We start from the raw sequence: 26,933 nt of genomic DNA, 5'->3' as shown, positions 1-26,933 counted from the left end.
ATATATGAGTTCTGGTGATGTGGAAGGAAACAAGACAAAGAGGAGTCTGGAGTGGCCAGGGTGGAGAAGCACGGCAAAATATATTTTTTTCTTAAAGCTTTTTGATTAGGTAGAATACTAAAAGGACACTCATAAATATGGTAGGTTATCAAAGGAGACTAACTTTTTCATCTGAACATTTGTGTTTTTATTTCTTATCTTATGGCCTATTGACTTCCATAGCCCATTGCTTCTGAAGATCAGAAACACAGAGTAGTTTAGGGATTTGCCCAGTGTGTAAGGGGGAAACCAAGTAGAACAAGTCCACCTTTCAGGTCAGTGCCCGTGTATTTAAGGGCTTGGGCACATAGAAGGCGGTCTGCCGCCCTCAGGAGAGCATGGGGGTGCAGGCATGCCTGTCTGCTGGGAATATTCACGGCCCCTTTACTCCTAGAAAAGTGGTAGTTGCTCACATAGGGCTCTCTAGTCATAGTAATGTATGGAATTTTTATATAGTGTAATGTATATTTTATTTTTATTTTACTTTGGATTAAAGTTTAAAATTTCATAATGCTATCTTTTGTATTTAACAATAAATCACTTCATTGCTATTTTCTGTCTTCTATATTTACCATTCAAGGAACAACAGCTAAAAAAGATCACTGCAAAACAAAAGCATCTCCAGGCCATCCTTGGAGGAGCAGAGGTGAAAATTGAACTAGATCACGCCAGTCTGGAGGAGGATGCAGGTGAGGATGCTAGGAGCAGTTTCTCTGTGTTCTTGAATTGATGCTTGATGCCTGTAGTCAGTGGAGGGTGTCTCTTTAGTCTTTGCCTGGGTTTTGAGAAAAATACGTTTCTTTGCCTTAGTGTCAAAACAGATTTAGGAAAATTTTATTCTCTACACCTGCAGAACCAAATCCCTCTCAAAGAGAATTAAAGTAAACTTTTAACTCAGTTCATAGGAGGCTGCTGGTGCACATTTATTATTACATTTAATACATTGGAAATCTTAAACATTCTTATATTGTTAATTTGATAAAGACAGCTAGCATCATGATTAAATTACATGTCAGAAGCCCAACATCATTAATTGCATTTGTAGAATGGCTCTCACATGTCTTTAAAGAGCATATTTGGCAGGCTTTCCAAGCATCGGTTTAAGAAAAGACATCTTCATTCAGGTACTCTGGGCAGTATTTCATTTACATTACTGTCTTGGATGGTTGTCTTTTGGAAGACCTTTTGGAAAAATTCATAAGCTCTGGAACTAAATTATCTTTGCAGTCATTGTGTGTGTGTGTGTGTGTGTGTGCAAATTGTTGGTGGCTGCATAGGCATTGACTATTTGAAGTACAGATTAAAGCTGCTTAGCATTAAATTCTCTAAGCAACTATTTTCTACTAGCTTTAGAAGTTTATTCAGTAAGATGAGAATTGTTATGAAGAATTAATTGAAGCAATAGAAAAAAAAATGTATATTTTTGAAACAGAGTTTCACTCTTGTTGCCCAAGTTGGAGTGCAATGGCACCATCTCAGCTTACTGCAACCTCTGCCTCCCGGGTTCAAGCGATTCTCCTGCCTCAGCCTCCCGAGTAGCTGGGATTACAGGTGCACACCACCACGCCCAGCTAATTTTTTGTATTTTTAGTAGAAACAGTGTTTCACCATGTTAGTCAAGCTGGTCTTGAACTCCTGACGTCAGGTGATCTGCCCACCTTGGCCTCCCAAAGTGCTGGGATTACAGGTGTGAGCCACTGTACCCAGCCCAAAAGTACGTGGTTTTAAAGTTCAGCCTCTCAGAATTCATTAGGCCTATGACCAGTGCTTTTAACTGCTGTGTACTGTGTTTCTCATTGGTAACAGATGTTTGTTTCTGTCTGGCCGTCTCAGATCTGCTGTTGTCTTTCACCTCCTACTGTGACTTTGGTAGTAGGGTTAATAGTTACCTCTTAGGGTTAATAGCTAAAACTTTGGTAGTAGGGTTAATAGCTACATTGTCTAGGGTTAATAGCTACCTCCTCAAATCCAAGAGCCCCTTTTTATACTTGTTCCACTCTGCCTGTGCACAGCAGCTGACACTTCTGCTCCTTGTGGGATCCCTGCTTCTCTACTGGTTTTCTTTTTAGCCCTCAGACTACTTCTGCATAGTTATTTCTGGCCCTGTCTTAAATGTTGATGTTTCTCAGGATTTCTCTGAGCCTTCTTCTTCTGCTGCTGCCTCTCCCTGGTTATCTATTCCCCATGGGTTTTGCAGCCACCTAGGTTCTACTAGTACCTTATACAGATCTGTAGACATCTGGCTTTGCTCTTTTTTTGAGTTCCTGGTTCCTATTATATCTCTCCATCTGCACACCAGCCAACACTTGAAGACATGAACTGAAATTGGAAGTTACACCATAACTGTAAAGTCACCCAGAAAGTATCCCTCTTTCATTAGTTGAAATTCATCTCCGGCAAAATTACCACATAACCCAAATACCAAAAGACCTAAGGCTTAATAGGAAGCAAAATACTCAGTGTAAAGACCTAAGGCTTAATTGAGGCAAAATACTCAGTGTAAAGGAAAAGAATTGTTAAATGGGCTATATATAAAACCAAGAACTTCTGTTCATCAGAAGATAGCATTTAGGGCAGGATACTGAGCTGGGGAAGATATTTGCAATACATGTGTGAATCAAAGGACTCAAATCTAGGATGTATAAAGAACTAGAAATCATTTTAAAAAAATAGACAAAAATGGGCGAAAGCCTGGAACACTTCCTACACAAAAAAGGCTGTCAAAAAGATAAATTCATGAAAGGCACCTATTTTGTTAGTCATCAGGGAAATGTAAATTATAGTCATAATGTGGTACCACTACACATCTACCAAAATAGCTACCATGGAATGGCAAGAATATACACCAGTTGGAACTTTCTGACACAGTTGACGGGACTTTGGAAGGTAACACTTTGGAAAACTGACAATGTCTGCTAAAGCTTAGCATACCCAGATATATATATGTGTGTATATATGTATATATATACACACATATATGTAAATATATATATATAAAACCAAAAGATGTACATCAGAATATTCATAGCAACATTATTCCTAGTAGCCAAAACCTGGAAGCTACTCAAATGTGCATTAACAGTGAGAGTTAACAAACTACAGCTACATTCAACAGTAAGGATGCAGCTCAAAAGCATAATGTTGCATGAAGGAAGGTGGACACAGGGCACAAACATTTCCACTTACGTAGCGTTCAGAGACAGGCACAACTGGTCTGTACGTTAGGAGTCCAGGTCCATCATTATCTTGGGGGGCGTAGAGGCTGGGAGGTAGCCTGAAGGGCTCATCTGGTGGTGCTAGTAATTTCTGTTAGTTGATATGGGTGCTAGTTTATGAGTATATTTTTTCTGAATATTCACTGAGTTCTACACTTAATGATTTGTGCACTTTCAGATGTATGTTTTATTTCAGTGCAAGTTTAATGAAAAACTGGGTATCATTGGCCTGCAAGAATTGTAGATTTTAGAATATGGATTCCTTCCTATTAAGCCTTAGGTCTTTTGGTATTTTGGTTATGTGGTAATTTTGCCAGAGATGAATTTCAACTAATGAAAGAGGGATACTTTCTGGTGACTTTACACTTATGGTATAACTTCCAATTTTAGTTCATGTCTTCAAGTCAGTTAACTTCACACATCTAACACAGTGCTGCTGTCCAATAGACCTTTTTGCAGTGATGAAAATGTCTCTGTGTTGCCCATTATAGTAGCCATTAGTCACGTGTAGCTCTTGAGCACTTGAAAAAGGGCAAGTGCAACTGTGGAACTGAGTTTTTAACTTAATGTAATTTAAATTTAAATAGCTACAGGTAACTGGTAACTGCCATGCTGGGCAGCATAGAGCTGACATTTATGTTTTTCCTATTTAGGTAAACGGTGATCCCTGTTTTTGGTTTCACTGTCTCTTGAATTTAAGTCCATCTGAATGTTGGTTTTAGCAATGACGTGAGAACTTCGGAGCTTGCTTCCTCATGGATACTCCTCAGCTGATAAGGAAACACAGCTAAACTTGACTATTTATAACTGTATTTATAGAGTAATAGGCCTATCTTTGGATGGCAGAGAGTGTATTTATAGTGAAATATTTTGGAGAAAAGTTACTGAGAAGTCGTCTTTTTGAACAGGAATATATTAAATATAGCATGATGCTATAATAAATTTTATTCTGTTCTTCATATGTAACATGCTTTAGTACATGGATGATTCTTTTTTTATATGAGTTACTTGTAGCTGCCTAATATTTCTTGAAAGAGTGAGCATTTCTTTTGTACCCTCAGAAAGTTTCATGCTAGTGCGAAATGCGTTGCTATTGTTCTTTCAGAGCCGGGGCCATCCAGTCTTGGCAGCATGCTCATGCCTGTCCAGGAGACTGCCTGGGAAGAGCTCATCCGCACTGGCCAGATGACACCTTTTGGTACCCAGATCCCTCAGAAACAGGAGAAAAAGCCCAGAAAAATCATGCTCAATGAAGCATCAGGCTTCGAAAAGTATTTGGCAGATCAAACAAAACTGTCTTTTGAAAGGAAGAAGCAAGCTTGTAATAAAAGAGCAGCTAGAAAAGCTCCAGCCCCAGTCACGCCTCCAGCCCCAGTGCAAAATAAAAACAAACCAAACAAGAAAGCCAGAGTTCTGTCCAAAAAAGAGGAGCGTTTGAAAAAGCACATCAAGAAACTCCAGAAGAGGGCTTTGCAGTTCCAGGGGAAAGTGGGATTGCCAAAGGCAAGGAGACCTTGGGAGTCAGACATGAGGCCAGAGGCAGAGGGAGACTCTGAGGGTGAAGAGTCTGAGTATTTCCCCACAGAGGAGGAGGAAGAGGAGGAAGATGAGGAGGTGGAGGGGGTGGAGGCGGACCTGTCTGGAGATGGTACTGACTATGAGCTGAAGCCTCTGCCCAAGGGCCGGAAACGGCAGAAGAAAGTGCCAGTGCAGGAGATTGATGACGACTTTTTCCCAAGTTCTGGGGAAGAAGCTGAAGCTTCTTCTGTAGGAGAAGGAGGAGGAGGAGGTCGGAAAGTGGGAAGATACCGAGATGATGGAGATGAAGATTATTATAAGCAGCGGTTAAGGTCGGTCTGTGGGGATTATGAATACATTGTACTGTTTGCTTTATCTTAGGTGATAGGTTTATTAATATGTAAGCATTCTAGATCCAGCTTAATATATTAGATGCCCCGATTATACAGAGGTTGGATTTCTGCAGCCTTAACCTGCTAGAAGCAGTGGGGCCCCTGGGTCCTTAATGGTGCTGGCCCCAAATGCATGTACTTCTAGGTCTTTAGTTGGATTTGGAGGCAAGTCTAAGATGAAAAACTTAAGGGAAGGCTGGGGCAAGAGGCATACAGGGGGCTGAGTGTGAGCTGTTTCGCCTTTATACCGACAGTCACCCTGGAATAAGTATCAGGAAAAAGAAAAGGGTGAATTAATGCATACTGGATAGGGGTTTCTGTTTTCCCTTTTGAAGCAGAAAAGTAATTTTAGAGAACTTTTCTTCAAAAAAGAGCTGAAACTTAAGCTTTGGCATAGAAAGAATAAGCTTGCTTTTGTAAATCCTTCCTTTGTCTTGAGAAAATAGTCATCTGCATAATTATAAGCCACCATAATGCAAAAAGTGTACTTTGTACGCACAGCATACCTTTCTTTTCACTGTTATTTTTTATGTTAGAGACTGACTTTGGCTTTTAGCTCCATGACATTGTCATTGTGTAAAGCAAGCACCATAAAAGGGAAGGTGAACATGTGAAACATGAAGTCTGAGTTGCATATTGCCACACGTTTTCTATGAGCCAGGAAAAATAATCTGCATTGCAGGCCTCCCCATGGTGGCCCACTGAACACTGTGCTACTGCCGCACATTTCAAGTCTCCTTGATTTAGAGCTCACTTAGCTCTAAGGAAGTCAAAGGGAAAAAGGAACCTTATTACTTTTAAAATACTTGATAGTGGGATGGCTTTTTCCCAATCCTCAACAGTTTTTTTCTTATTTCTTAAGGTGAAGAGACCTAGTTTGTTGTATTTATTGGCCTTTGTGAGTGAAGGCTGACCTGGTGTTTTTTCTTATTACTTAGAACTGCTCATTAACCCCTGTCCAGACACTACAGACATTCCATAACCTTTCCAAAATAGATGTGTCAGAATTCTTTTAAACAGTAATTTGAGGACCTGTGACTTAAACCCTGTTCTTTAGAGTTGTGGCACTCACATTCTAGTAGCACCTTATGTAGTAATGCACAGATGAGGGCTGGCTTATATTTGTCATCCCTCAGCACAGCTTTCGTTTCTGTGCATGTTTATTACCTGTAAAGTTGTTTGAGGAATGTTGCCCAGTACTGTTGAACAGTAAGCAGTGTCAGACTTTTTCTTAACTACTGCAAGGAATTAATAAAAGTGTTAATCTCAACATATTGATTATAAATGGAGCAATATATATTTTTCCAATTAAATTGGGTCAATGTTAAATATGTTTAAAGTATATCAGTATTTTGATCAAGAGCAATTTGTTTTGATTGAATTTTAAATGTGGGTTTAGTTTAATTTGATGGCAATAAGTTTTTCTTAATAATGTCAAGATTGTAAAACAATTTATTATTTCCAGAGCCAATATTTTGCTAAAGCTACAGTAAAATCTCAAATGAATTTCAGAAATATCAATAACTCTTAATTGCCACCAAAATATGATAGCTCTTAACATTTTATAGCTACAGTTATTAAGGCTGTTAAACTGCAGATATCCACATTGAAATATTTGTATTACATCTCCTTTGGTGCTGTTTGGATTGGGGGATGAAAGAAAATAAAATGCTCAGGATTGAGAAGCGTATTAGAACTGCCAGTCTCTCTGTATTTTGTTACTCATTGCTGATCTTTGTAGACTAATTGAAATGGTAATGCTATTCCCTTGAGAAACAAAAAGACCTTTAGGGTCGCTTGTCTTAGCAGTGGTTTGATGATGGATGATTAGAATAAAGTCATAGAGTTTACAACATAGAAAATTAGTTTTTTTTTTTAGTGGTTAGAATTTAGGAATAGTTCCCAGGGTAGGCACCCTTTGCTGAACTTAACACCTTTTACTGAGGGTATAGCCTGTTAATTATAATGCTCTTTTCAACTCTAGGAAGTGAGAGTGGGTGACTTCTGGATATCTCATCCTCTTTATTCTCTCAGCTTGAGAGCCATCAGCCTTTCACTGGCACTAGGTTCACCCTAACTAGGTACCTTTGTTTTAGCTGATACTTACTAGGAATTTTCCGTCAAGCCCTTTCTATAGCTTTTTTATGGAACTGGGCAGTCGCACTTTGGATCCTGCTTTCCTTCATTTGGCTCAAGCCCTCAGCTCAGTCTTTGAAGTTTTAACCATTTTTCAAACCGTGTATTCCCCCTTCCCATGTGTTTCTCCTGCCTCCTCCTCTGCACTGAACTGTATCTCGAGGCCGGCTCCTCAGTGGGTTCCCTGGTTTTCATACCCTTTCATGTCATACAGGATGGATGAGCCACTGCTTAAAAGTAAATGTTCTGTCGGTTCTATGGTCAGTGCTATACAGGTCTTATAAAACATACATTATTTTTTCATTTTAATTTTGTGCTACCATGGTTTCCATTTGCTTATGGCTGTTGGTTGTGAGGTCTAGTGCTTTCTTAAAATATACTACTGCTTTGCACGTTGTGGGCCTGGGAGCTCCAGGTGCCAAATAAAGATTTAATAGGACTAACACACCTTCAGTGTTTGAGTGATGTGGATTCCTGGTGAGCACCTATGCTGCTTACCTAGTCCAGGCTGTGCAGCCAAGACAGCCCTGTGTGGCCCAGAAGACCAAACATTTCATATGAACCTTTCCCCTTTAGGGTGATAAAGATCAGGGCGCTTGTCCCCAGTCCTTGTTACCTCCATGTTATTGATTCACTTCCCAGTTGACATATTCGAGGTCAGCCTCCATAGCTTTATCTTTGCTTTCATGTCAGCAATGCATGTCTGCATCCTTGGACTGGCTTCAAGGGTTTCTGGCAAAAAATTCGCAGTCTGTTAATAGACTTGGGCACAAGTAAGACCTAACCAAGTGTGAAGGGAATAATGAATTCAGACTGAGGTATTTGGGAGAGACTGTGGAGGAAGTTCATCCAGTGCAGGGCCTCATCTTGTTGGGTGGCTCAGATATATTAATATGACCCTTATCCAAATTAACAACGTTACGCATTTGCCCCTAAACTCCAGGTGCATCATTGAGAAGGGAAGGAATTTGCTTTGCTTTGGAGGCACATTATTGCCTCAGGGTTCTCATTTGGATTGCCTTGGAGGTTGGTGTGATGCCACAGTGTGCAGAGAGGCTGAGGACAGGGAGGGCAGGTGGGCTTCACTTTCCAGCCAGCTCTGATTTCTGGGGAGTGGTAGTCTATTCAGGGGGCTCCGAGGCCCTGTTTGGGTGGACTGGGAAAGAGTGTGCAGTTCCTTAGTGATGTCTGTTATAGGCACAGTGGGGAACTAGCAACATTCATGCTAGGTATTTGCCAACCTTGACATAATAAAACAAATGTCACTGACTCCTGCCTCTTTGTCCAGCAGTGGTCAGCACTGCTTGGTCAGGCTGCAGGGCATAGATGGGTTGCATCCTGAGTGAGAAAATGCATTTCCAGATATGTTTTTGTCTCTTCTTGCTGGCAGGACTAGGGTTAGCATTTATCATTTGACTTAAACTCATTCCCCCAAGTTCTTACTCTGTTTTCATCTGCCGGCAGTCATTATTTAAGTTGCTGCCCTCACAGACTGTACTTCCTTGGCAACGAGCACAGACTAGAGCAAAGCTTCCCCACCCACAGACTGATTATGCAGTGTCACTGGGAGCCCCCAACACTGGAGACGCCGACTTAGGAAGTGTAGTGTGGGGTCACCGGGCAGGACTTTTAAAAAATGTTCCCAGATGGCTCTGATCACTGTCAGGTTTGAGAGCTAGGGATGGAAATAAGTCAATCTTATGTATTTCTTTTTTTGGGGGTTGCAGCTTTTGGCTGATGCAGTTTGTATATCAGTTTCTCAAAAATCCTCTTTTATGTGCCCTGCACAGTTGTATGTACACAGGGGAGGGCCTGGCAGGGAGCCTTAGCTAAATGCTGTATGTCATAGATCATCTGGTTCTTGTGGGGTGTGTGTGTCAGAATCACATGGGAAACACCTTCAGAGGGTAGGGGCCTGGGCTCAACCTGGGGAGTCTGAGGCAGCAGGTGTGGGGCAGGAGGAGCTGGGCACAGCACTTGTGCTTTGGCCGAGCTCCCGCTGACTCTGAGGGGAGCTTGGTGACATTCTTCATGGTCCATAGGCCCTTGTTCAGAAAGAACTGTGTTCTCATTTAGGAGAGCTTTGAGGCAGTTGGAAAGCATTGTTGGTAAGGATGTTGAGGCTTGAGAATGTAATGCTTTTTTCTTTACTTTGGCCCACACTCAGCAAATCATTGCCTCTGGGATAAATCCCCGACCTATGCCCATTCCGATAAGGGAAACACAGTGGGGAGTTCAGAAACGGACTCTTCAGTAGGTGGTGCCTGAGTCTCCTCAGATGACCTGGTGCATTGGGCTAAGCTGCTAAACGCACAGCCTGAAATGGATTTGAGTTGGTTCCTCTGCATGGTTTGAAGGCTCCCTCGCCACCTTTCAGCACTTCTGATGAGTCCCTATTTTTATTGTAAAAGTATGACAACAATATTAAGATGAAAAAATGACCTCTATTTTTTTATGTTTTTATTTTCTACATGTCATTCCAGTCTTTGGTTCTGTGAATACACATCTTTACGTGGTTGTAATCACGGCCCCTCCAGTTAATTGGCTTGCCGACAGTCTTACTGTGAAGTAGAGCTGATATTTGAAGTCGGCTGGGCCCTCTGCATACATGTTTCCTTCCCTTTGTGGGATTGAGTAGAAGGTGCAATATTTAGGTATGACCACAGGGTGGTGCCAAGAATCAACACATAGCTGCCCCCACTGGAAACCAAACCAAAAACCTAAGCCTGTCATCTGGGAATTTGGATGAGGATATAGGGAGATGGCTCAGGAGTCTGGAAGACCTGGCAAGTATGGTGTGGATGGGGATAGAATTTACTTCATGGTCTGGTGTAACCTGAATCTGTAGTCTTGATGCCTGTTGATATAATTGGTTTTTAATAAATTTTTGATTCTAAAGGTTTTTCTTGTGCCCTATTTTTTTACCTTTTTTACATGAGTAACTCTGAGATGTAAAGGGCTGATAAAGATTCCATTCATTGTGTAAGTCTTACAGCATGTCTTCTAATAGTCTGTGAGACATAATCTCCTGCGAAGATAATACTCTTCATTGTCCTTCCCCTGAGCACTGGGCCTCTGTGGCCAGGGCCCCATTGAATCCTGGCTTGGGAGGGTTGGGTTGTGCACATCCACTGTTCGAAGGAGGGAGCTCTCAGCATTTCAGATGCTGAGGGGTCAAGCCAAGTAGAATGACTGTTATGAAGAGAGTCTTGTGGATTTAGAACGTTGCAGCCTTTAGGGCCTGAGCAAAGGTGGCATTAAGTGGAGGTGGGGGCAGGGGCGGGAGTGGTGCACAAGAACAATGATGGCTGACATGTTTGAATGCGTACCACTTAGTGGTTCTTGTGGTTCTTCTTGTTATATAGGTTAATTCGTTTAATCCTTACAGCCACCCAGGAGATAGGACTTTGAGCCCAGAGAGATGAAGTCATTTGCTCAAGGCAGCGGTCAGTGGAAGGGCTTGGAGAAGGAGAAGGGGTCTGAAGGTGGTTTGGGGCACATGAGAGTGATCTCGCAGCTTGGTTTGCTGCAGCAGACTCGGACAAGCATTGCTTCAGTGCCTGGTTTCTCCCTCCACTTAACGGGGGCCAACTCCAACCCAATGTCCCATTCCTATCCTGAAATGCTTCTAAAGGCAGTGCCCTGAGAACCACCAACCTCACAGCCTGTCTCCATTTTATTGTCTTCCGGGAACCTTTCCCTTCTGTCTAGCACCTGTTTGCACTGGGATTGTCCTGTCTGTCCTTCAGTTGGATCCTGGTTTGCACCCGATGAGGATTTAGCAATTTTAGGCTGTGCTTCAGCAAAGGCCAACTCACAATGTGGAGGTTGATTTGATTGTACCTTTTTTTTAAAGCCCAAATTAAAGAGAAAAAACAAAACTCTCCCAAAATCTGAATTTAGTAGAAGTTTGAGATTTTATCCAGAAACCTAAATACAATGATTTTAAGAATGTTCTTAACATCTCTGAGAGTTCATTTTTCTCAAGAAATAAGCCTGGCCGGGCACAATGGCTCATACCTGTAATCCCAGCACTTTAGGAGGCCAAGGCAGGAGGATTGCTTGAGCTCAAGAGTTCGAGACCAGCCTGGGCAACATGGTAAAACCCCAAAAATAGAAAAAGTTAGCTGGGTGTGGTGGTGTGCGCCTGTAGTCCCAGCTACCCAGGAGGCTGAGGTGGGTGGATCACTTGAGCCTGAGAGAAAAAAAAAAAGAAAGAAGCCTATGTTCATTTTCTTTTAGGAATCTATAAGAAAGAAAAAGTTACACTTTTAAAACCTATTTATGCCTAGTGTTCCATTATTGGAACGCTAAGCATGTGGGAGTTGTTTATACCCTACTGCTCAAGGTCATTGCCAAGGTCTGATTTTTCACGTCTGCCTCCTGAGGGTACATGTTATCACTTGGTGCACAGAGTTAGTTACTGCTACAGATACTGGCATGCTGGGAGCTTGTCAAAAAGTGATGTGAGTTTTCAGAAACATTTTTGAGTATCCAAAGACAGGTACATATAACTTTACTGCACTACATCCTATACTAGTAATTTTTTAAAAATAACTTCTCTACTAGTTATGCTATTGTGCGGTAAAAAGAAAATACAGAAAGTATTATTGTTGCATTAGTTACGGGTTTGACATTTTTCATGTTCCATTTTTGGAACACTAGGCAAAACCACTACCACTAGGACTAATAATACCTTTTTTCCATTTTAGTCCCAAGATGCCTCGAACACTAAGTTTACATGAAATAACTGACCTTTTAGAGACAGATGACAGCATAGAAGCAAGTGCTATAGTGATACAACCACCTGAAAATGCTACAGCACCTGTTTCTGATGAGGAATCAGGAGATGAAGAAGGTGGAACAATAAATAATCTGCCAGGTTCTTTGTTGCACACAGCTGCGTATCTTATTCAAGATGGCTCTGATGCTGAGTCTGACTCAGATGATCCCTCATACGCACCTAAAGATGACTCTCCTGATGAAGTTCCATCTACGTTTACTGTGCAGCAACCTCCACCATCGAGGAGGAGGAAAATGACAAAAATTGTTTGCAAATGGAAAAAAGCCGACTTAACTGTACAACCCGTAGCAGGTAGAGTTACAGCACCACCAAACGATTTCTTCACCGTAATGAGAACTCCCACAGAAATTCTTGAACTTTTTCTTGATGACGAGGTCATTGAACTCATTGTCAAGTACTCCAACTTATATGCTTGCAGTAAAGGTGTACATCTTGGCTTGACTAGCTCTGAATTCAAATGTTTTCTGGGAATTATTTTTCTGAGTGGTTATGTCTCAGTTCCTAGAAGGCGTATGTTTTGGGAACAAAGGACAGATGTGCATAATGTACTGGTTAGTGCTGCCATGAGACGTGACCGGTTTGAAACTATATTTTCTAATTTGCATGTTGCTGACAACGCAAATTTGGATCCAGTGGACAAATTTTCCAAATTGCGACCTCTCATAAGCAAACTTAATGAGAGATGCATGAAATTTGTTCCAAATGAAACATATTTCAGCTTTGATGAATTCATGGTTCCTTATTTTGGTCATCACGGGTGCAAACAATTTATTCGGGGAAAGCCCATTCGGTTTGGCTATAAGTTTTGGTGTGGTGCCACCTGTCTGGGCTACATTTGCTGGTTTCAGCCGTATCAGGGTAAAAACCCAAATACTAAACATGAGGAATATGGTGTTGGTGCGTCACTTGTTCTTCAGTTTAGTGAGGCACTTACAGAGGCACACCCTGGACAATACCATTTTGTATTCAATAACTTTTTCACCAGTATTGCACTTCTTGATAAGCTCAGTTCAATGGGACATCAGGCAACAGGCACAGTGAGAAAGGATCACATTGACAAAGTTCCACTGGAATCAGATGTAGCTTTAAAGAAAAAAGAAAGAGGGACATTTGATTATCGAATTGATGGCAAAGGCAATATTGTCTGCAGATGGAATGATAACAATGTTGTCACTGTTGCCTCATCTGGTGCTGGTATCCATCCCCTGTGTCTTGTCAGTCGTTACTCCCAGAAACTGAAAAAGAAGATCCAAGTTCAGCAGCCAAACATGATCAAAGTGTATAACCAGTTCATGGGAGGCGTAGACAGAGCTGATGAAAACATTGATAAGTATCGGGCGTCAATCCGTGGAAAGAAATGGTATTCAAGCCCTCTTTTGTTCTGTTTCGAATTGGTCTTACAAAATGCTTGGCAATTGCATAAAACATACGATGAGAAACCAGTGGATTTTCTGGAGTTTCGTCGACGTGTGGTATGCCATTATCTGGAGACCCATGGTCATCCCCCAGAACCTGGCCAAAAAGGAAGACCTCAGAAGCGTAACATTGACTCACGTTATGATGGCATAAATCATGTGATAGTCAAACAGGGAAAGCAAACGCGATGCGCTGAATGTCATAAGAACACAACTTTTCGGTGTGAAAAATGTGATGTTGCCTTACATGTGAAGTGTTCCGTTGAATATCACACTGAATAGCAGGTGTCACCACCTCCTGAGACAAGAAACATAATTTTATACATTATGTACAATGTAGCAGTGGTTTTGCCTAGTGTTCCAATTTTGGAACGTCACATAACAATGGAACATAATAAATTTTTTTTCTCTTCAAATTTTTGTTCCTTGAATTTTTCTAGGTAACGTATATGAATTTCATGCAAAAATTCTAAAAATTGTAACCTCAAGACATAAATGGGTTAAAGATGTTTTCTGAGAGAACACATTGGCTTCTTTTAAATAACAAAGCTGAGACACAAATGAAGACTAATTCTGCTTCCTGCTCTGCACACACCTTTCATTCTTGGCTCTGGGCATAATTGTCTGCATCAGTCTTAATTTACTCCATGAGATCTGCACTCCTAACTGAGGGTATTTCATCTGCTCAGATGTGCCAATTAAGTTTACCCAGATAGACCATAAAAAGGAAGATAAGGAAAGTAAAACACCAAGTATCTAAATTTAGCAAATTAGACTAATCTGTAAGGGATTCTTAGCTGTCTGAAATAGAAAACCTATCATACTACAGAATGCAAACTATATTAAATACCCAGCTTGGTGCCTGAATATATTTTTAAAAATCAAATTGTACTCATTGTGCCTCTGTTGTTGAATTTCTTAAATGGATATTGCAATAGGTAGAGAATGATCTTGAGGTTGAAATGTCACTCTGTATTAAGAATGATTTAACTGTATGATACACAGCTTTTTCCTTACAGACGGTGTAGATTTAAACTGCTCTGTGTACAATGATCCTTGCAACATAAAAATATTACAATAGACCAGTAAGGTCTGTTTTGAATTTTGAGCGCCACGGTAGGTGACCTCCTTGAAGTTTTGGAGCGGGCATGTTTATTTTATTAATATGATCTCAGGCAACTAATATTTGATAATTCCCATTAATATGTGTATTCTGTCCCTTTTGTATGTGGGTATGGGCAGTTGCGTACATTGATTTGTCTAGTATAAAATGTGTATTACATGATTGTTCAGCCTATATTATGTATAGTTCAAAGAACTGCTAAACTGATTTTACTGTTACTTGGAAAAGTTTGCAGGGGTGTAGTGAAGAGTGAGTTTTGACTTACTTTGCACACTATTAAGGTGGGGAAGGAATCATGTTATTGTACAAAAATGAAGGCAATCTTTCCCTTCTTTAAACCTTAGTCCTGATTTTTTTTAAGACAACATTTGGATTGAAGTTTTAGAATTTAGTTTGTTCTTGTGCAATTGCTTTCATTCTGTGGCAGTTAGAGGACCCTTCACTGGCACTGTGAGAAAAGGAGTGGTACTAGGGAGTTTGGAAAATACTTTTTGAAGACAGTATTGTGTAACAGATAGGAATATAGACTCTGGAACTAGATTATCTGGGTTTGAATCTTTTCCTTAACTCATTGGTAATCTTGGACAGCTTCCTTTCTCCCTGTCTGCTTTAACTGTTAAAAAAAAAAAGAGAGAGAGAGAGAGAATAACAATAGTATTGATATGGTTTGGCTTTCTGTCCCCATCCAAATCTCATCTTGAATTGTAGTCCCCATATGTCAAGGGAGGAACCTGATGGGAAGTGATTGGATTATGGAGGCAGTTTCCCCCATGCTGTTCTCACAATAGTTAGTTTTCATGAGAGCTTATGGTTTTAAAAGTGCAAGTTTTTCCTGTGCTTGCACTCACTTCCTCCTGCCGCCTTGTGAAGAAGGTGCCCTTCACCTTCCACCGTGATTGTAAGTTTCCTGAGGCCTCCCAGCCGTGCCGAATTGTGAGTCAATTAAACCTCTTTCCTTATAAATTACCCAGTCTCGGGTTATTTCTTTATAGCAGTGTGAAAATGGACTCATACAATATAGTATCTTCCTTATTAGGTTGTAAAGATTAAATGAATTAATAAATGTGAAATACTTAAAATAGTGCCCAGTACCCAGTATCACTGTCAGTCATAATTACTATTTGTTTTCTGACCAAGTTAAAAAATAATGTATGTATGTGTGTATATGTAATCTCAGAACAAAACTTGTCCAGAGCTAGCTAACTTTCCTTAAGGAGGCAGTATATAGCATAGGGGTTAGACACCACGGGCCATGGAATGAGTGCCAGAGCCTAGCCGAGTAGCTCTGAGGTCTTGTGTATCCACTCACCTGTAAGATGGGGATAACAACAGTACCTTTTTCGTGGGTGATGATATGTATAAGATATTTGGCATACATCAGGCACTCAATAAGTATTAGCTATTCTTGTTACATGCCCACTAGCTAAAAGTTACCACAAAGATTCCACCAAGGCAGTAAGATGCTTCAAATGAGGGTCTGTGAGAATCATGAAGGAGGGTATATAATAAATACTCACACATATGAAAAGGTGACCTTTCACAAGTAAAGGCAGTTTAACAATTGATATTACAGGTTGACCATCCCTAGTCCGAAAATCCAAAATCTGAAAAATTTTTAGCAACGTGATGCCACAAGTGGAAAATTCCATATTTGACCTCATATGTTGGGTCTCAGTCAAGACACAGTCAAAACTTTGTTTCATGCACAAAATATTGTATAAAATTACCTTCAGCCTATGTGTATAAGTTATATGTGAAACATAAATGAATTCATGTTTAGTCTTGGGTCCCATCCCAACATATCTCATTGTGTATATGCAAATATTCCAAAATCCAAAGCACTTCTTGTCCCAAGCATTTTGGATAAAGGCTGTTCAACCTGTCATAGGCATACTAAAATCATTAGCTGTTACAAACTTTGTTTTATTGATGTTATGCTTTTGGTGCCTTTCAGACTTTTTAAAAATAAGCTAAAGGCCCACTTAATGATAAAATATCTATAAAAATATAAGTACAGTATCAATATTGGGAAGAAATATAATTATTTCTCCTTTGAACACACTAGGGGGCACTAGACATCTGTCTAGGGGACAAACTGTGCAACATGCCCCTTGATTCTAAGTGTAGGTAGGTCAAGATTGTAGTGTGGTTTCTCACAGTTGTATTCTGAGGTAGATGTACCAGATCCTTCTCTTGTATCTCTTCTGTGTCTTCTCTTTTGGCTTGATTTCCAGCCTCCTTGCTGTCTTGGATAATAGGATGTCCTGACTGGAATGTCCTGCTGATCTTGACTGACCAGTATGGAGTGAGCTAGCATGACAGTCTTCTATGCTTGGGGGTTGAACTGAGCTCCTGCTGGCTCAAGACTGCAATAGGTGTTTTGACATTTGTTATTTTTTATTCACATTTAACCTGCAATTAATTAAAATTTCTCAATGTTTTTGTGTAATCTGCCAACTGTTATAGCATCTGAAATTTATGTAGTTTCAAAAGTATAATGTACATACGTAATTTCATTTAGTCCTCATAAAAAGTCATTATTTGGCTCATTTTGTGGTGGAGGAGGCAGATTCAACAATGTTACGTTATGTTTTCTAAAGTTCAGGCCTCCCCTTACCGGTTAAATGCCTGTAATGCACCTCTTTTGCCTACATTCGGTTTTCACTTCTCTGTGGTTATCTTAAATCTGTGTCTGTTGTTGGGTTCTCCTCTAGTGGCCACCACTGGAGCCTGAGAGGGGCTTTAGGAGTTAGAAAATGCCCTGATGGGTTGGGAATGGTGGCTCACGCCTGCAATCCTAGCACTTTGGAAGGCAAGGCAGGCAGATCACTTGAGGTCAGGAGTCTGAGACCAGCTTGGCCAACATGGCAAAACCCCATCTACACCAAAAAATACAAAAATTAGCCGGACATGGTGGCACACGCCTGTAGTCCTAGCTATTCTGGAGGCTGAGGCACAAGGATTACTTGAATCTGGAAAGTGGAGGTTGCAGTGAGCCGAGATCGTGCCACTGTACTCCAGCCGAGGTGACAGAGTGAGACTTTGTCCCAAAAAAAAAAAAAGAAAAAGTAAAAAAGAAGATGAACAACACACTTACTTTATTTGGGTGCAGCTGTGACTTTTACATGTATAGATTAAAGAAAAAAATGAAAGTGGGAACATCAAAAACACTGTTTCCTTCCTAGTAATGTAAATATAGTTTAAGTCTAGACTTTTTTCCCATCATAAGAATTTTTTCATAAGAAGATGCTTCTTTTGCCCAGCCTTTCCCACCTGGTCCTGGGGAAGCTTGGGACGAAACTCAGGGCTCCTGGTTCTTTCCATCAGCTAGCGTGCAGAAACCAGGCTCCTTCCAGAGGAGACCTACTGGTGATGAACCCAAAAAATGGAGCTCAGACTTAAATCACTCACACAATTTTTATTTGTTTACCTTTTTATTGTTCAAAATAATGAGCTTTCCTTCTCCTTTTTTTTTTGTTATAAGATTCTAAATTAAGAACTTCTCTGATGTTGCAGCCACCCTCATTATGGGTCATTTTTTTGTAGTGAACCTTAACCATTTTTATCCAGTGGACAGAGCTAGGAGCAGTGCTTTAAAGTCATATGGGTAGGAGTAGGAAATGCAGCAAGAGGTAGGCTCTAAATGAGACAGAACAGAAAGTTTCCAGAACCCACTTCTGGATGACCCCATTTGACCATTTTCAAGCCACGCTTCTCTGTCTGTGTCTTCCTTTTCCCTAACCCAATTATGAACTTCATTCATTCATTCAGCACTTACGGCCTGCCATGAGGAGGTAGTATACCAGTCTCTAGTGCTATAAAAATGGCTAAGACAGTGTCTGTCCCCAGGTGGCTTCCAGTCCAATGGAGGACACTGGTATGGATTTCACAATATTGCTACACTTGATGGGCACTGTAGTAGAGATCCCAGGTGTGTCCAAGATGTCACGGGATTGGGAGGGCTCTTGGAAGACGGGACGCCTAAGTCTGGCTGGTCATGGGAGGTTTCTGTGCGTGGTGGTGCTGCATGAGTGAGGTTTGAAAGGTCTGCTGAATGTGTGGATATGTGTGTTAGGGGAAGGATTTGGGGACAGTACAGGAATGCAGGTGCACAGAGATGAGGAGGCTGCATACATGGTATGGCACGGTGGTAGCTAGCTGTGTCTTTCCACTTATTTATTTTGAACATCCTTGGAATGCTGAAAATTCTTCTAAAATAAATTAAATGGCAGCAACTAGCTTTCAGGGTTCCATTGACGAGGCACCCTAATAGGTTACAACTGGAGGAAGCATTGTTCCTGGTGTCGTTCAACTGGTTGTGCTGGGTCTGAGTCGCTTCTGACAGATGATTATTGCAGTCTCAGCCCCAGGCCCCACAGCCTGGGCCAGATTCTCATTCCTACGTGAATGTAGGGAAACCAGGGAGTGTTTTCTCTGTCTGCATCTGACTGGAATTGTAGGTTTATGTTTGTTCCCAGCTTCTCTTATAATTGGCTGCCAGTGGAGTTGACAGCAGGCTGAATCTGGCAGTTGTGTGAGGAGTTAGAAACACAGCCAGTGAACACCATGCCCACCACTTCGTTTTATGTGGCTGCAGCTGTGACAATTACGTGTGTGGATTTTTTAAAATGAGAGAATAGAGAACATGAAAAAGTTATTTGTTTTCTAAAAGGGTAAATATTGGACTATTTACTGCCCCCTTCTGCTTTTTCTCAGTTAACTGGTCTACTTTTTGAAATAACAGAATTTAGACATTTTGAGGTCATTTCTAATTTTTAATATTTCAGCTCACTTGGCCCAGATTTTAATTCTTACCCACTCTCTACCAATTTTAAGTCAATCTGTATCTATTTTTGTTACTATCACGTAAAAGACTGCTATACTTAATGACAGTTTACTATTCACAAATTTGTGACAGAATTTTTAAATTGAGATATTCCAGCAGGTACCATCTGAAGACTAGGTGTCTTTACTCCTATGGTGAGCACATTATTCATAATAATTAACTGAGCATCAATTTGATGAGCTATCATAGTTTCTGTTCAAGTATACATGTTCAGGTAGTTCTGTTAAACAGAGTACGTTGCAATATGCACATTGCATTGGGCCACATACATAACCTGCTTTCTCTTCTTTCAGTGAACATAGTATCTGCTGCAGGGTTGTTGTGAGGATTTCAGAAAATGTATGTGGTTTTATATAATACTATATTAGTTTATTAAGCACTTCCTAATCTAGGTTCTGTGCTAAGGTGCTTTATATGTGACACCTTATTTAATCCTTCCCAGAACCCGGTGAAGTAGGTGCTGCTGTTCTCCCCATCTCACAGTGGAGGAAACTTAGATGCTGATGAAGTTAAGTTACTTGCTGAGGGTTCATGAGCTAGTAAATGGCACCAGGATTTGACTATAGCCAGTCTGAGCTCAGACTTTTGTGCCTGGGCCTGCACTTCTGCATATATCAAACCCAGTGTGTTTATATACAGAATCCTTTATATCTGCTGGCCAGACAGACTACTCAGCCTGCCAGACTACAGGACAGGCTGGTTAGACATGTTAAGGAGAGCCCTTAAAGTCTCTTGGCAGCGTCTGGGATGAGGAAGGCATGTTTCTGTGTATGTGCAGATGAACTTGGTTCTCCCCCTTTCCCTAGTGTGCTGCGGTGTACTTGTAGGCCCCATCTTCAGCTATGCTGCTTCAGTGGACCCTCATCAGATGGTCAGGTCTATTTTGGCTACAAGTCACATGAGGAAGTATTGCTTATGTAACAGAAGAATCTCTTCGCCTGAGCTCTGTATGCATGTGGTTTTATAACCATGGTATTTTCTGTTTTTAATATGTGTATAATTCTACTGGGGCAATTTGTCTTCACAATGATACAAATAGTTGCAGGCAATAATGATTTTCCCCACCACTTTTAGTCATCCTTTAGCCAAACTGAATAAATGTTTGGCCCTTTTCATCTTTCTTTATGAAGCGGAAGGCACTAGAATGCAATCGTTCCTGTAGTGGCTTATGTGGTTTGCCAGGTGCTGAGTTCTGTGGCGACAAGATGCCTGTATATTTTAGGAGGGAGGGAGGAGGAGGAAACTGAATCTTGTCGATGCAGAGTGATGTGGTGGGAAATTTAACAGCCACAAAGATTGACTGGCTAAGTCTAAGGAAATAGTCGTCATATATCAATGAAGTTTAAAAAGTGATACCCTGTATATAAAATATTTAATGACCTTGTGCCAAACTTCTAAAGGCAATGTATTCTGGTGTTTTTATTTCTCCTTCTGTAAAATTATCTTGGAGAAATTGCAAAGTGAAGTATGTTTAAGTGGCTGTGATTCTTCCAAGGTTTGTGTTATCCACAGGTTTGCTAAATACAAGTATCCTTTGTTATGCAGAAGTTTGGCTCTGCGTTCACAGTTTTGATACCGAGGGCTCTCTCATTATGTAAACTCCTCGACTGCTGAATTTCAGAGTGAGTAGCAAGAATTCAGATATGTGTATCAGGAAAGTGTATATATATCTGTTCAGTTTCTAAGTTTTGATAGTAAGGGATACCTATATGCCAGGGCTTCTTGGCTTTGACATTATTGACATTTGAGACTTGATAACTTTTTACTGAGGGGCTTGGGGGCTGTCCTGTGTGGTGTAGGATGTTTAGCAGCATACCTGGACTCACCTGCAAGATGCCAGTAGTAGTATATCCTCCCGACTCCTTCCACAGTTCTAACAACCAAGAATATCTCTGGGCATTGTCAGATTATCCTAGGGTGGGGTTGAAGGGACAGAATTGCCCCCTGTCAAGAATGATTGTTGTACACCATTGCATTTAACTAAATTTGTAAATAACATGAAACCCAGAAGACTCTTATAGCCACCTAGAGATAATTCATTTTGTCCATTGCACGGAGATAATTTTTAAGGAAAAAAAATACCAATAGAGAAGAAGAGATTGCCTTTAGAAGTTAAGCACAAAAAGGACATTAAATTTTTATATAAAAATATCACTTATTAAACTATTGTTAGATGATAGCTATTTCCTTAGACTTGGCCATATACTGCCTCTTCCATTTGCTGTTCTTCTCTGGAAATGACCAACAATGCTTCATTGATCTTATTTATAGGTCCTTTACTACCGTGCAGTGCAATTTCAGATCACCAGTTCTTATTGATCACAAGTAAATTTCAGCTAGCCCTTCCTTTTGTTACCTTGAAGAGGTTGAAATTTTCAACAAGGCAAGAGTTTATCAGAGGATGTGCTTTAAGGTCCACCAGTAGCTACCTACATACTAGCACTGGGATCTGTGTGGTTTTGTAATGGATACTGGACAACACACCATACCTCTGGCAAGGCAGCATGTGTAGTATTACCCTTTCATTTTCTCTTGTCTTCCCTCAGACATTCTCTCTTACTCTTGCATAGTCAGTGGCAGATAAATGCCTTATATGTGTTGCTGCTCTTACTTGCTTCCTATGAGTTTTTTTTTATTGTAGTTTGAAAGCATTTCTCTGTATTATTGTTTTATTCCATTTCCACCATTTTGTGAAATTCAGAGCATCAGTTGCACCATGCTGAATGAAAACATCATCTTTTTATTTTGAAAGTGAATAGAATTTGAGGCCTTTTTTTTTTTTTCCCACCCATGACAACTAGGGTCCATTATAGTTATATAAATGCAAAATTAGTCTGGTTAAATGGGTGCACCTTCTCCACAACCTTGGTGTATTGCTAAGACTTTCAGATATTTAGATGAAATATATTTCCTTCTGAAATATAAGTGTTTACCGTATTTTATATCTGAAAGTATGATATTACTAAATTTGTAACTTAGATTTTATTCAGTGAACACATTTTTTTGAGTGGTAGCACTATCAGTGCTTGTATATTGCTGATGCGTCTTCCTCCAGTTAAGTAATCAGTAATGTGAACCTGATTCAGTGATTTTGACCCAAAATTTGCTTTATGTTTAAGGTACTTTGTTGTTTTATGCTGTGACTATCATATCTTTAGAACAAAAATAGTAATTATAAATAAGATCTATTTTTTGTTACATAGTATTGTGGTTGTGAAGACACTCAATTGAAATTTTTACTGAATCTTTTCTAGGACTAATTTCATGTCTTATGAACTAGCAGAGAAATTTTCCCTTAGGGTATGCCAGAAGAGGAGCAAGTAGTTTTGATAATGAAATGAGACCTTAAAGAAATATTTCTAGAGCAGCTATAATAATTTACATAAGAAATGAATTGAGATGGCCGGAGAAGAGAATTGTTTTTCCTCTTTGAATATCAGTGTTTTGGGTAATAATGGCAGCATTAACCTAAGAGACCATTCTAATTTGCCGTTTTTTCTTGTACATTATCAGGAGCTATCTTTTTAAATCTGTCTTGTGATCAAAATAATGGAAATGTGATTTTTATTTTCATGATAGGAGATGGAATAAACTGAGACTGCAGGACAAAGAGAGACGTCTGAAGCTGGAGGACGATTCTGAGGAAAGTGATGCTGAATTTGACGAAGGTTTTAAAGTGCCAGGTTTTCTGTTCAAAAAGCTTTTTAAGTATGTACCATATGTTCTTTCCTTTCTATTTGCTATCAAGCCATTATGTACAAATTAACATTTTAGGAATTACATAGTAGTTACCTGTGGGCCCTGAAGGTACTTGCAGCAATTTATTGCAAAAACAGATACTGTCGAATGAAATTATAGCCATGTGCTGTTCATTAAAATTGGATGATAATAAATTGACTAAAGTGTGCATTGGGTATGTTAGTAAACTGATGAATCTATATGGATCTGTCTCAGCAGACTAAAAGCAACACATTTAAAAGCCATCTATGTTGAATAATTTTTTTGTTCTTAGTAATTTTAAGGTGCCAAACTCCAAATTTCTTAAATCAGATTAATAGGAAGAGTTGCATATTAAAATCAATATTGGGAAGGATTTTTTTTCTTCTATGTGGAAATAAAAAACTTTTGAGATATTTTGAGTGTCTATATTGTACCTGAGGGTATAATATTTTTGAGCTGACCAAATGTGCATCTAAATGTTTTATGTAGGATGTCATTCTAATATCAAAAGAGAAGATATGGGCAACACCTTGATGATTAAGTTGCTATTTGAAGCCAGGTTTCATGTGTAAGTGGCCAAGCATTGGAGATGACCGGATGCTGCCTGATAGATGTGTGCATGTTGTCTCTAAGGGCTGGCCAGTCTCCCGTGATGAATGTAAATACTGAGGAACATTTTCAGTCTCATTACTGCTGGGATTTACTTAACAAGATACTTTAGGAAGGCTTCTTAGATGCATATAGGAAGTTAAACCATTACATAGCTTCTTTCTGTCTCTTTTGTATAATCAATTTGTAGTTGGGAGCAGGATGCAAAGTTCTTTCTTCGAGATGATTAAGTTTGGTCTCCTTTATAGATTCAGCTGTCAGCCATGCCCTAAACTTGTGGAAGAAGTCTACTTAAAAACAGCATGCTCTTTATATTTTCTCTCAAAGAGCTTATATTATAGTTTTAATTTTTCTCTCCATTGGGGTAGTGGAGAGTGAAGAGTAGTTATTTTATCCCACTAAACATTATAGAAAGCCAAACTCTAAAGATATGAAGTGACTTGATGTGATTGCTTTAACTGGACAGAGGAACAGCCGTGTAGAAGTTGAAATCTGAATCTGTAGTAATATTTACAGAGGTGGTTGCTTTGTTTATTGCTTCTCCCAAATGAAAATTAACTGCAGAAAGGTAAATAAAGGCCACTTTTATTGGCAACTCTTTTTGTTTTCTCTACAGTGATTGTTTGTTAAGAAACAAGCCAAATACCATCAGTGTTGTACTAGCAAAAGGAATACCCAAATTATAGATTAAATTGATTTAAAAAAGACAGGATACTTCTGTTTATTTGTAGTAAGTGATTTGGCAAATATCCTCAAGGATCAAGTTGAGTCTGCATTTTTGTATAAATGTCAGATTTTCTAGCAAAGATATTTCACAATTAATAGAACTAAACTTTGCTTACTAAAAGTATTTAGGATTCAGTGTATTGACAAAACTCTATAGTAAATATAAATAATATTTGTTTTTTAAAAATTAGTCTTAATTGCACATTCCTGGAAAGTATTGTGTTTTTTTAATCTCTGCAAAAACAAGATTTTAAATATTTTATAAATGTCATAAAACTTCTGTTCATTTTCTTTTGCTGTATGAAAAAAATTAATAGGATTGATAGTCTCCATTTTTCTTTTACGATTACGTTTTAGCAGGGCCAATTTAATTTTAAACTGTAGATTTTTTTTTTACTGTATTTGCTGCATTCTGTGGAATTGAATTGACAGGGTATAGAGTTGTACACAAGGGAGTCAGAAGGTACAATTAGCCATTTAAGTACATTTTCTGCAAGATAATGTTTAACTTTTAAATTTCTGTTTTGAAAGTTTGCCCAGCAAGTACATTTGTCTATCTAATTTAGCAGTCAGATGACAAACTTTAATCTTTTGACCTTACTTTCAGCCACACTAGTAAATGCAATCTTGGGTTAGTGTGGCAATGCCTATGTACACCAATTATCTGTGGTCACATTGTGATGCCTCAGTCTCAAGGGATAGCAGAATAAATTTTTTTATGTTGTATATTCATAAAAATCTTTAACTGTGCCTAAAGAATAATTTTTATATGCTTTTCAAAAATTTTGAAAACTAGATTCTATAATATGTTTTTATTTAAACTATGTAATTGGTTTACGCTGTTTATTATTAGGAAGGTAAAGCAATAAAACCAAAGTCAGTTAGTGGCACAGCTGAAACCTGAGCTCAGGCCCCTTATTCCTCATCTAGCAATACCAGCTATATATACCATCCACCAGCTGTGTGGCTAGTGCTTTTAATCTGCAAGTGAATTTCCTTTAAATACCATCTGAGGGCCTTCATGTGTTGTGTGGAAAGAAAGAGCCACTCTTTGCTATCTTTGTAACTATCCCTAGTTGTTGGGGATCCTGCTAGAGATATGACTTACATGCTGCCTAGTAAGATTTTTTTAAATGTCATTTTCTTAGTGCTGTTCATCTTCTTGTAAACACACTCACATGCTGTTTGAAAGCCCTCGAGGATTAGATTTGTAGATGAGGAAACACCCAGCACATTGTATGCTGCCTTTCCTGGGCCACACAGAATCTAGTTGTCTTAACCCCCTCTCAGGTTCCTTCTGGGATCCTATGCTGTTTACCATTCCTTTAATAATTTCTCAACTGCTCCTCTCCACACTCTCCCTACTTTTAGTTAAGTTGATGAGCCCCAAGCAAAAAGAGTTGTTGGACCCATGTAGGATGGAGGCAGTGTGGTGTAGGAGTAATACACTAGAATAATCACTGGGAGATTTTGTTCCCCGACTGGAGGAGCTGGTCCCATGGTTGTTCTGTATCTCAGCAAAAAGAGGTCAACTGACTAGAATTTAGTGATTCTGGAAACTAATTGCACATCAGTCTTTTTGGAGAGCTTTTTGCAGTATGTCGTTTTCAAAAGTTGAGATGATTCTAGTGTAGCCAGTTCATGAACCAGCTTTTGTTCTAAATGAGGCTTTCTCGATCTTGACACAATTGACACTTAGGGCTAAATAATTTGTTGCTGTGGGGACTGTCCTGTGCAGTATCAGATATTGAACAGCTTCTCTGGCCTCTACTATTGCACTTCTCTGGTTGTAACAAAAATGTCTTTAGACATTGCCAAATGTCCCATAGGGAGAAGAATTACCCCTGGCTGAGAACTATTGGTCTAGATCATTTCCAGAATCACTTTGGAAACATACAATTCTGGATTTCAGCTCTGGCTTGCTCATTTTTTTCTAGCGATGTGACCTTTGGCAAGTTACTTAACCATTATGAGCTTTTGTTTCCTAATTATAAAGTGTGCTGATAATCTCCTTTGTGCAAGTTGATTGTGAGGCTGTGTCCAAACCACCTGGCCGGGTGCCTCCTCAGCAGTTGGCTCCTTAAGTGGTAGCCATTATTCTCTGATTACATACCACATATTTTTGGAATTTGTCCTTCTTCCCAAATTAAATGATCTTGTATCTGTACTACACTTCATCGTGTTTTGATTTTTAGTTCTTTTCTCCAAGGTGCATATCCAGTGTGTGTATTATAATTAGCAAACTTAATAAGCAGCAAAATTCTCATTCAGAGTTTTCCTTACGTAATAGGTAATAATGGAACAGCTAGAGTCAAACTTCTAGAATTGCTTTGCAAAATACTGGGAGAAAGTTAATTATGACATATTTACTGAGAGGAGATTAAATAAAA

General features: G+C 39.5%; 1 protein-coding gene across 9 annotated transcripts in view; it reads left to right on the top strand.

Moving 5' to 3' along the window:
- Window positions 1–26,933, top strand: part of LOC100442808 (chimeric ERCC6-PGBD3 protein) — an 84,154-nt gene that overhangs the window by 11,197 nt on the left and 46,024 nt on the right. For 6 of the 9 annotated variants that reach the window (XM_063727562.1, XM_024253937.3, XM_054522318.2 and 3 more), the window contains exons 4-6: window positions 620–728; window positions 4,360–5,104; window positions 23,068–23,196. In XM_063727562.1, coding sequence (XP_063583632.1) covers window positions 620–728; window positions 4,360–5,104; window positions 23,068–23,196 — 983 coding nt within the window. Of the gene's footprint in view, window positions 1–619; window positions 729–4,359; window positions 5,105–12,012; window positions 13,936–23,067; window positions 23,197–26,933 lie in introns of those variants that run through there. The other 3 variants (XM_054522319.2, XM_024253939.3, XM_063727564.1) reach the window with 1 other exon arrangement.

This window comes from Pongo abelii, chromosome 8 (genome assembly GCF_028885655.2).
Source record: "Pongo abelii isolate AG06213 chromosome 8, NHGRI_mPonAbe1-v2.0_pri, whole genome shotgun sequence".
NCBI classification, from domain to species: domain Eukaryota; kingdom Metazoa; phylum Chordata; class Mammalia; order Primates; family Hominidae; genus Pongo; species Pongo abelii.
Note: the sequence above shows the minus strand (reverse complement) of the source record. Positions and strands in the feature narration are given on the sequence as shown.